A 12,238-nucleotide genomic window follows, 5' to 3' on the forward strand; every position below is an offset into this window, starting at 1 on the left:
TGTTAATACTCTCAAGGAAGTTTTCCAATTCCTGATGACCTTCCACCTATTTATCCATAGTAGGACTTATGGTATTCTATTTTTGGCTTCAAGGTGGGTTATAGCTTATCCAACCCACACAGACCCTGGAATAATGAAGAGTTCTTTTGAATTCTGCATTGTATGACATGTAAATTATCCATCATATGTTTATGACTGGTTTCTACATGTGAAATGGTTAAGCCTATTAATTTTCTCTCCCTGTGAGCTTCAAGGAAGGAAATTACAGCATTGCCCCAAACTTGTGGCAGTCTTGATTTTGTTTAGAAGGTGTAAATCTGGAAAAACATTAACAGAGAGCTGTTGCCAAATTGATAGCTATATTTGTCTGTGTAGATTGTATTTCTACAGCTGTCAGTTGAGTTGGTTGCTCGCTGTATAAAGCGGTTCTAGAGTCATGCACGTGTTTAGGATTTTCATCTTAACAGGTGTTTTTATCCCTTCCTACTTTGAGTTTCAAAATCAAGGGACTGTGATGTGTACCATTCTAAAGGGTGATATTTTGGCTTTTGTATTTTTTAGGATAACATGTTGTGAATGAAGTGGTGTTTTAAGTAGAGCCCCTGGGGAAATTTTTTTGCCAGCAATCGTTTTGACATCCTATGTGCTCTGTTGTAATAAGAAAGCAGAATAAATAAGCTAAACTAGGTGGTCAGGATCCTGTCAGGATGAAAGCAACTATAATTTTCTTTATAATGATGAAAGGCAAACAAAAACCCTGAACAAATAGATTTAATCAATGTTTAAAGACTAGTCTCGCAGGCTGTTGCTTATTTGACAGATAGTCTTGGGTGGAGGTAGAAATGGAGTGGGAAAATAAACAATTACTAAATACAGATAATAGAAATTATTGGGCAAGTGCAATAAAAAAAAAATGTTCCAAACACTTATCAGGCCAGTTTGACTCACAGTGGATATGGGTTGTTTCACCCAGCTATGGACTGTTTCACAGACTGAATTATTTCGGACTTGGAAACACAGGAACTATTATCCATGTTAAGGTACAATGATGGTGCATATTAGATTAGCAGTTTTGTTTTTCAAGATTATTGAATCGAATTTGATTACATCAAAACCGTCAAATCTAAAAGAAGTCCTCAGATCCAGAGATCCTCAATATATGGCATGTGTACTGTCTTTTAATTCTTCCTATCCTCCTCTGACCATGACCAGCGTTATTAATTAATCGTGGCTCTCTTTCCAGCAGAGCCTGGGGTTAGCCTCCGAATCCTTCTCCAATCAGAGGTGCAGACAGTCTCTCGTCATTAATGAATCTGAATTGTTTAAAACCTGTTTGCCATCCCTGATTGATTCTAAATTTCCAAATGGAAGAAGAAAAGTAGATAGTTTTGACTATGATTTGCTCAATTCACCTGCTATTTAGTTACTGAACTAGAGTTAAAATAGAGGTTATCTGGCTCTCAGTTCTTAGTTCAGTATCCTTTTTATTACCTTATATAGGCTGCAAAGGATTTGACATCTTAGGAGGAATAGTGTTGTAAGTATCTAATAAATTAAAGCTTTGTCTTGTATTTTTAATAATGTCATGGCCTATTTCGCATCTAGGAACCTCCAGTGATATGACTACAAATATACTAATTGTATTTTTCATCATTTGATCCACAGTTTAATTCTAATTATATTCTTAAAAAGACACACACATGTAGAAGAGGGTCATTTAGGAATTTTTTTAAAAGGAAGACTACTGTAGTGTTGTAGTATAGGGTGTTGCAGTCCATGGGGTGGCAAAGAGTTGGATACTACTGAGCGGCTGAACTGAACTTACTATAGTGTAATATTCCATTTATATCTTGAGAAAACCAAAAAGAGTGATGCTAATGTCTATTAGCATGATTATTTTTCATGTAGGCTAATTATCCTATGAAAAAGATTCCTGCTTTGTTCTTAATTATTTTTTGGTTTTGATAGTTTTACAATGAATATTTATACTTGTGTATAATTTGATAATTTTAATAAAAAAATCAAAACCGAGTTTAAATGGAATAAAGCAGTTTCTCATAAACTTCAAAAAATAATCATTTGCCTAGGGTATTATAAATAAATTCTTCATATTTGTCACTTGAAATTAGATTTTGGTAACTCTTACTCAATTTATGTTCAGTGCTGTTTTTACTTTCTAAGTAGTGAAACTATTCATTTCGCTGAGTTGTTATTGTGGGAGGAAAAACTATAATAGATTCATTAATTTGTAATGCTTTATTTTAGTTTTTGATTGAATTGATCTTTGAGACAATTACTGAAGCTTGATTTTTTTCCTCTACCTCTTCTGGTAACAGGGGCATTTTATTTAGGAAAATATGAAAGAAGTTAGTGCTGGTTACTTAGAAAGCATGCTCAGGGAAATGGGGTTGGCATTTCCTACTCCAGGGGATCTCCCGACAAAGGATCAAACCTGTGTTTCTTACATCTGCTGCACTGACAAGTGGGTTCTTTACCACTGTACACATAGGAAGCTCAGTAACATACTGTCCCAGGCACTGCTGGGATTTGAATCCAGGATCTTCTGTTCAATAGACAGGCGCTTTGACCAGCTAAGCCATGGTACTGGCATGCTCAGCGGGGCCATTTTTAAATATTCTGGATGCAGCAGCGTCATGCTTATCAACTTCAAGCTTTTTTAGTTCCTTTTTAAATTTTCTTCCCCGTGAAACTCAAGGAATAACAAGAGGCATATCCAAAATTCCCTCCAACATGGGACTTAGATAGGGACATAAATATGTAAACATATTTCATATATTCTTTTAAGAAACATTTTAATTTATATTGAAGTATAGTTGGTTAGTAATGTTATGCTAGTTTCAGTACATTATTAATCACTATTTCTAAATAAAGTATAGGAGTTTCCTTAGCGGTCTTTGATTTTAGAAAAAGAAAAAGGACCAAAGTTTTCTCTTTCTAGACACTTCAGTAAACAAAACTTGTCTTCTATGTCAATAAAGAAAAAGGATTAAATCTGCCAATTATCTGACTATTACAAAACACATATTGCTGCTGCTGCTGCTAAGTCGCTTCAGTTGTGTCCGACCCCGTGCGACCCCATAGACGGCAGCCCACTAGACTCCCCTGTCCTTGGGATTCTCCAGGCAAGAATACTGGAGTGGGTTGCCATTTCCTTCTCCAATGCATGAAAGTGAAAAGTGAAAGTAAAGTCGCTCAGTCGTGCCCAACTCTTAGCAACCCCCTCGCCTGCAACCTACCAGGCTCCTCCGTCCATGGGATTTTCCAGGCAAGAGTACTGGAGTGGGGTGCCATTGCCTTCTCCGAAACACATATTGAGAGCTTATTATATGCAAACCAAACTATTTTATGCAAACCAAACTCAAATCTTATCTTTAAGAACTTCCTATCTAATTGGGATATACCTCAATTTATTGGAAGTAATTAAGTAAAAATTAAATGACTGTTAAATGGACGAAATGCTCTTAATCCATCTGATCGATAAATATTGAAAATCAGTTATATTACATATAGGGTGCTTTGTAAAGATACAATAATAGAAATCATACTAAAGATTCACTTTTATTTGCCTGCAGTTATGTCACTTTTGCCACGTTTGCCCCTATGGCTCAGTGGCAAAGAATACACCTGTAATGCAGAATACACCTGTAATGCAGGAGCTGTGGTTTTGATCCCTGGGTCAGGAAGATCCCCTGCAGGAGGGCATGGCAACCCACTCCAGTATTCTTGCCTGGAGAATACCATGGACAGAGGAGCCTTGTAGACTATAGTCCATAGCGTTACAAAAATTGAACATGACTGAAGTGCCTGAGCACGTATGCATGTCACTTTCACTGGAGAAAAAGCATTTATTTTTTAAATTTTAGAGAACAGAAGTTGATAAAATAGACTTAAATTTGATGGATTCTTTAGATAAATCATTATCAGGATTATAGTTATTAGAATTGCTTTGAATTTGATTTGAATATATTTAAGCAGCTTAAATTAAGATTCTATTACGTGAATGGTAATGCACATGAAATTATCTTAAAAATGATTGTGCACTTTGTAGATGCCACAATTTTATGAAATATTTCTATGTTGATATTAAAAGTGTAACCAGAAATGCTCATCTAGACACGAGCACACATCTGAGATAAATGGACTTGATTGTCCTCCAAACCTGGAATTCCAGTTCCTACACCTACTCCCACTCATCCACCCACATCTATTGGACAAGTGCCGGATTAAACAGATGGGACTTGGTCTGTGCTCTCCAAACAGGCAAACTCTACCTTTATTAAGCAAAGCATTGGGGAAAAATAGGTTATATTGTGTTATTGTGATTCTGGGCATGATAATTTGAGTGTAAAGCTACTCTTCATTACTATTGTTGTTTGTTGTTGGAAGTAAGTTTTTTTTATGAATGAATATGTATAAATTGGAGGACAACAGATGGAGTTTCAGGGATCTGGAAAAGCTATAGACAAGGACGGAGTTCTCAGTCAGATTTAAAAATAAAAAATCAGCAGAAGTGTGAAATGCCATACAGTTTTAAAAATTCATGTAGTTAAGATTTTTAGAAAGTGTTTGGGTTTGCCAATAGACATCATGAAATTTCCCCCATCCACTAAAGGGTATGGGCCCAAGATAATGATTGGTAATAATTTGAGAGAATAGCATTGAAACATGTATATTATCATATGTGAAATAGATTGCCAGTCCAGATTTGATGCATGAGACAGGGTGCTCAGGGCTGGTGTACTGGGATGACCTTGAGGGATGGGATGGGGAGGGTGGTGGGAGAGGGGGTTCAGGATGGGGAACACATGTACACCCATGGCTGATTCATGTCAATGTATGGCAAAACCACTATAATATTTTAAAGGAATTAGCCTCCAATTAAAAAAAATTAATAAAAAAAAAAGAATTGGTAACATCTTTCCTCATGCCTCTTCAGCAAGTTGCCACTTCAGCACAGTTTGATTTTGGGAAAATATTAAGTCCTGGATACCATCTAAGTAAATATTACATGTTTTCATTGTGAAGTCAGAAGGATTTGAGGGCTCTGAGTTGACACAGTGGCAGACGACTTGTAATATCTGAAGTGAGTTTTGTTTGCCTAATGGGATTGCTACTCAGTCCATATATGTGATGAAAGCAGTGAGGGAAAGCCAAGAGCAGCTATTATTATTAATAGATGGCCCTGTACTTGGAAGATCATATGAAATAAGATTTGATGCTCTAATATTGACATACTGAGAAAACCTTCAAAGGTGTTTGTTCTCCATGTATTTTTATAATGTTCTCCTTAGTGTTGCAATAATTAACAAACCATCACTTATGGATATAGGCATTTATTCTTAAAATGGTCCATTTTTTAAATTGATGAAATCATTAACACTCTGATATTTCCTTCTCTTACCAGGCCAGTGCATGGTCTGTGGATATTGCACTAAAATTCAAGTTAAAGATTCCTAGTATTTCTTCTTAAATGATTTCTATAATCTTTTGGTAGCTCAGATTTCTCCACGAAGAAAGACACCTTGGTTACTACATACTTTATGTTGCTCCAAGAGTTCTGTTTTCTGACTTTTGCAGTGGCTAGATTATCATAGGCATTAGCAATGGCAACCCACTCCAGTGTCCTTGCCTGGAGAATCCCAGGGACGGCGGAGCCTGGTGGGCTGCCGTCTATGGGGTCACACAGAGTCGGACATGACTGAAGCGACTTAGCAGCAGCAGCAAGGCTGCTTAATAGTTCAGCAAAAAATTGCCATGGAACTTTCTGAAAATTTGACCTCTTTAAATGGAATTGTTTCATATTTTGCTTATTGTTTGACTTCTATAATTGTGTGGGCTAGATTAATAGATAAATGGATATGAAATGACAAATCATTGTTTTACAAAAATATTTAAAATGTGTTTCTTTCCCACAAACAAAAAATTAATGCACAAAAGAATAAATCTGTTGCTATTTAAGTTCATTCTTATAGCAGAGTAACTTGAGATAGCTTTATTTGATGGTATTTAATTTAATTAAAATTATCATTATACTTTTTTGTTATATTATCCTTTGAAATTGTTGAAATTGCTTAAGTAACATTGTTATATCTCTACTTGATAAAATGGAGAAAACAGAAGATTACTTTAGATACAGAATGGTAATAAAAGGATCATAATATGTATTTTATTTTATTAGGTGTAAGAACATTGTAAAAATAGTCATTTGAAGAGAAAAAGGAGATACAAGTAGTGAATATTTACATTTTCATTCTTCATAAAACAAAGACTGTATCTTTATATGAAAGTACATATTGTGATATACATGTGTGTGTGTATGTATGGCATGATCATTACCAACTTTTTCTTGGAATACTCTGGCATAAACATATTTTAATATATTATTTAACATCTTTTGTTTGTTTTCTTTTAAACAGCAAATGCCAGTCTTCTTGGAGGTGGAGGTGGTAAGTCCTCAATATCACTTAAAATATATTTTATTACTACACCAACCATAAGATGTTTAGTAAGTTCCATGATACTTTAACAAAATTAGTTTTGCTATATATTCATTAACCATGTAAATTATAATCTTCCAGAGAATAATTCATAACAGAAATATCTTAGGTTTACCTGAATGTTATTTTAACTGACTTCAAAATATGCAGAATACTGTTGTTCTTCTCATGAAGCCTTGTGTTTCTACCTTTGGCTTAAGCTATAGCAGCAGTAAGCTAGTGAGATGAATACACATATAGGAGATAGTAGAGTCACTTTAAAAGAATTACTTTATTGAATTATAGTTGATTTAAAATGTGTTAATTTCTTCTGTATTGCAGAGTGATTCACTTATACCTGTGTATATATGTGTGTGTGCTAAGTCGCTTCAGGCACGTACAACTCTGTTACCCCAAGGACTGTAGCCCACCAGGCTGCTCTGTCCATGGGGTTCTCCAGGCAAGAACGCTGGAGTGGGTTGCCATGCCCCCCATCTGTGTGTGTACACACATATATTTTCTTCTTCCATTATGTTTTATCACAGGATATTGAATGTAGTTCCCTGTACTAAACAGTGGGATCTTGTGTATTCATTCTATGTATAACAGTTTGTGGGCTTCCCTAGTGGCTCAGTGACAAAGAATCCACCTGCAATGAAGGAGATGAAGCAGATGTGGTTCAATCTCTGGGTCGAAAAGACCCTCTAGAGAAAGATATGGCAGCCCGCTCCAGTATTCTTGCCTGGGAAATCCCATGGACAGAGGAGCCTGGTGCAGTACACGGGGTCACAAAGAGTGGGGCGCAACGGAGTGACCAGACAACAGCGACAGAATGTTTGCGAATACTGATCCTAAACTCCCAATCCACCCTCCCACTTTCACTCAGTGTTTTCAACCACAAGTCTGTTCTGTTTCTGTGAATCTCTTTCTGTTTTGTAGATAAGTTCATCTGTGTCATATTTTAGTTTCCACATGTAAGTGATGTCATATGGCATTTGTCGTTCTATTTCTGACTTACTTCACTTAGAATGCTAATCTCTAGGTCCATCCATGTTGCTGCAAGTGACAGTATTTCATTCTTTTTTATGGCTGAGTAATATTCCATTGTATATATATATATATATATATATATATATATATATATATATACCGCACCTTACTTACCCATGCCTCTTTGAATAAACATTAAGGTTGTTTCCATTTCTTGGTCATTGTACATAGTGCTGCTATGAAGGTAGGGGTACATGCATCTTTTTGAATTATAATTTTTTCCAGATATATGCCCAGGAGTAGAATTGCTAGATCATAGGCAACTCTATTTTTAGTTATGTTGAGGAACTTCCATACTGTTTTCCATAGTGATTGCAAGATAGAGTTACTTTTTTTAAAGAGTCACTTGCACTGTGAGTTCTGAAACAATGCATATGGAAACCTGTGTTTTTTCTTTCTTCATCATAACGACTAAAAAAATGTTTATAGCCTGAGGGCTTCCTATATCAGCAACTTACTGTGAAAAATAAAAAAAGAAATTAGTATTGACATTTTGCTTTTTCTTTCTTCCTTTTTAGAGGAGAAAGAGAAAGAGATCAAAGTGAGATGAGGAAGAGAGAGATTCCTGTACTAGGAATTCTTTTCTGATACTAAATTCTTGAAATAAAAATAAAATATGCTTTTTATTTCGAGGTTGAAAGGTGGAAGTATTCCTAGCCCCAGTCTATATTACATAGTGAGGTAGGAAAAACATATACAATAGAATGGGGTCCTTTTCATTTAGGGCCCAGATGGACATAAATAGGTTTATTTTCTCTCCTTCTTCCTCTTGCTCCTTCTTTTCATGTACATGGTTGAAGTAGACATGATTATACAGAGCTTTAGGTTTTCAGCAAACAAATTGGAACTTGTTTACTTGATCCTGAACTTTTAAGAAATATAATCCTTTATTAATCATCACTAGAAGTTTTCAGTGTGAATTTTATTAAAAATTAAAATTTTAACCATTGTTCTCATATTTGAATCAATAGATCTTTAAAACAGAGTGTTGGAAATAGAAATGATAGAAAACAGTTTAAACTAGAAAGTGCTCTTCATATTATCATGTCAATGTACATTCTGTAGCAAAATATTTTTCATCTTCCACAAATTTCTTTAGAAAATATATGCAAGGTTTCTCATTGTCCTACTTCTTTTTTGGTATTCTTTGGGAACTAGAAGGGAAATTTTCCTTAAGAATTTACTGGTTTTCTGGTAAGCTTTATCTCTGGGTTTCTTATATGAAAGAAGCATTCAAATAATTCATTCATAATGCTGATTTTCTTACATGACATATTAGTATTTTTACAAATTGGGCTACTACCGTTAAATAGGATAAAAATGTTAAAGTTGAGTCTACATGTACAAATCCAGACTATTATGGTTCTTGGCTAAAGAAAAATGAATTAACTAATTATATAAGTTAAATTTTAGCGGCCCATAGCAGAAAACCCCACAATAATAGTGACTTAAAAGAGATAGAAATATATTTCTGTCTCTCCTAAAAGTAGCCTAGATGTAGGCTAGACCAACTGTGTGATAATCCCATCCTGCCGTCGAGCACTCAAGCTCTGACTTTTATGGTCTGCTTCCTACTGTGTGGAACTCAGGGTCCATGAAGGCTACTGGACAGGGATACAGTAAGGGGTAAAGCAAGAATACAAAAGATGGCCTTCAAAATCAAGCCAGTTTTCTTAGAGCAGCTTTACTAAAGTCCCACATTATCCTTGAGTTGATAATGTTCATTTGTGGATAAGATAGTTTTATTCCAGGAAGCAATATGCTCATCAAAAAAAAAAAAGCAGTGTTCTCTTTTCTGTGGTTGAAGGAGAAAGTGGAGGTTTTGGCAGGCAATGGCTAGTCTCTGCCATTGTGAGAGGCAGGCAGCTGGTTCAAGCACCCTTGTCAATCTGCTTTGTCTCAGTCTACATGTACACAACTGGTGTGTACAGAGTTCACTCTAGTGAGTTAGCCTGCATTTCCTTGCGGCTCCTCCAGCCTGATATTGTAAATATTGGAAAATATTGTAAACTTTCAGCAATGGCAAGACATTCAGGAATAGGCAAACTCAGCTTTTCTTTACCCGAAGAATATACTTGAGTCTTCTAGATGGCTGATTTTGCTAAATGCATTTATTTGCCATAATTTCTCATTTCTAAGTTCTAAAATTAGCAGCTTAGTATTATTATAAAGATAAATTATAGGTATTTAAGATGGCTGTAATTTCTTTCATTAAAGTAGGTCGTTGACAGGTTTAAATTCATTTATGCACTTGTGGAGATGTCAAGATTGCTCTAAAATACATGTTTGATTTTTGGAAGGCTGCATTTAAAAATTAAATTTAAGGAATATTTTTAGCCTTCTTTGAACTTATTTTTGGCCTTTTGATTCTATGAGAGATCTTATTAATCCTGCCAGTGATATTTGTACAGCAACAGCTAATAATCATCCAATAAGGAACACTTGAACTGATATAATACTCTTGGATTTAATCAATGATTCCTTTTGCTGACTTGGATTAATATCCCTTCAAAAAATCTCTAAAGGAAATAGTTTTTTGATTGACTAAACAATTTGTCAAGAAAATTTGGCACCATATAAAAAATAATAAGGGTACCTTAAGTACCATTTTCTTAGGTTCTCAGGAGAGCTTCCCTCCAATTCTGTGTACGTTGTATTTGAAATTTAGGCAAACTCAGTCTATACAAAATTGTATTAACCATAATCTTAGCATTTTGCTGTTCTTTTTTGAGTGTTTATTAGCAAGACATCTCCTAAAAGGAGTTTGCAAATATGGTTACAATCATCCTCTCAGTTTTGGTTTTAAAGTGAGAGAATCATTTCATGTAGGTGTGCATTTTCATCTTTTGCCAGAGGTCACTGTCTTTAGAAACTTCATGTAACTTAATGTCATTGTAGAGAACACAAGTGATAGGCTTTCAACTACCTAGTCATATCAGCTAAAATACTTGGTAAAATGGATCATCTTTGTATCTATTTCCTAGATATATTAAGAGAATATAAATATATAATAATATTTAAGCTAAAGCTGAAACTCCAGTACTTTGGCCACCTCATGCGAAGAGTTGACTCACTGGAAAAGACTCATGCTGGGAGGGATTGGGGGCAGGAGGAGAAGGGGATGACAGGATGAGATGGCTGGATGGTATCACTGACTCGATGGACGTGAGTCTGAGTGAACTCCGGGAGTTGGTGATGGACAGGGAGACCTGGCGTGCTGCGATTCATGGGGTCGCAAATAGTCGGACACGACTGAGTGACTGAACTGAACTGAAGTAAGAAGTGGCTGGTCTATAGTGACTGGACTCTTATCTTTCAGGAAGCCTTTATATTGTCTAAAAATCTTAGAAGTCCTATTAATCTTTTTACAAGGTTGCCATCATTGCTCACAGTAATAACCTGTATAGCTGTATAGCACATTGATATATAAAACAAGTGAATTTTATTTTCTTATTTAGTGCTTTTGTTAGTCAGGCTAGGCTATGTTAAACTGTTCTAATGGCTTAAATTAGTAAGGTTCATTTCTTGCTCACATCATAGCCTCAGTAGCTTGATGGCTATCCTACTCAGGCTCTGCTGCGAGTGGTAACAGGGTCTCAGGTTGTTTTCCTATCTTGCGCCTGTTCTACGTGATATGAGACTCCAGTCACAAAATAGGAAGAGAGAGCTGGTGGATCTTGTGGGTTGTATTTACAGAGCAGTTCGTGAGTGGCTTGTGTCAATTCTGCTTCTTTCATGGGTCAGAATTCAGACAGGTGACCCCTAACCTAATAACTACAAGGAAGCCTGAGAAGAATGAATGGTATAGTAAATATCTAGCGCTGTCTCTGACACAGTGCACAGGTGAGATTGGTGTTTATTATTATTTTAATGCTTGAGAGAAATGCGACTTAGGGAGATTTGGTGACTTCTTCAAGGTCACACAGCCTATAAAGTGCAAAGGTCGAATGAAAAGAGAGTGTTCTTGTTTCCCATTCAGGACTGATACTGTTACTGATCTACAATTTAAAATGGCAAGCCGCTTCAGTATTCTTGCCTTGAGAAGCCCATGAACAATATGAAAAGACAAAATGATAGGATACTGAAAGGGGAACTCCCCAGGTCATTAGGTGCCCAATATGCTACTGGAGATCCGTGGAGAAATAACTCCAGAAAGAATGAAGGGATGGAGTCAAAGCAAAAACAATACCCAGTTGTGGATGTGACTGGTGATAGAAGCAAGATCCGATGCTGTAAAGAGCTATATTGCATAGGAACCTGGAATGTCAGGTCCATGAATCAAGGCCAATTGAAAGTGGTCAAACAAGAGATGGCAAGGGTGAACGTCGACATTCTAGGATTCAGCGGACTAAAATGGACTGGAATGGGTGAATTTAACTCAGATGATCATTATATCTACTACTGCCGGCAGGAATCCCTTAGAAGAAATGGAGTAGCCACCATGGTCAACAAAAGAGTCCGAAATGCAGTACTTGGATGCAATCTCAAAAATGACAGAATGATCTCTGTTCATCTCCAAGGCAAACCATTCGATATCACAGTTATCCAAGTCTATGCCCCAACCAGTAACGCTGAATAAACTGAAGTTGAACGGTTTTATGAAGACCTACAAGACCTTTTAGAACTAACACCCCAAAAAGATGTCCTTTTCATTATAGGGGACTGGAATGCAAAAGTAGGGAGTCAAGAAA

At 36.1% G+C, this 12,238-nt stretch overlaps 1 protein-coding gene across 1 annotated transcript in view; it reads left to right on the plus strand.

Annotated features, from left to right (window-relative positions):
* Window positions 1-12,238, plus strand: part of MACROD2 (mono-ADP ribosylhydrolase 2) — a 2,293,708-nt gene that overhangs the window by 529,455 nt on the left and 1,752,015 nt on the right. Inside the window, exon 4 of the mRNA XM_052650651.1 lies at window positions 6,438-6,467. Within this exon, the coding sequence (XP_052506611.1) occupies window positions 6,438-6,467 (30 nt within the window). The remainder of the gene's footprint in view (window positions 1-6,437; window positions 6,468-12,238) is intronic.

The sequence above is a fragment of the Budorcas taxicolor genome, chromosome 13 (assembly GCF_023091745.1).
Source record: "Budorcas taxicolor isolate Tak-1 chromosome 13, Takin1.1, whole genome shotgun sequence".
Classification (NCBI taxonomy): Eukaryota; Metazoa; Chordata; class Mammalia; order Artiodactyla; family Bovidae; genus Budorcas; species Budorcas taxicolor.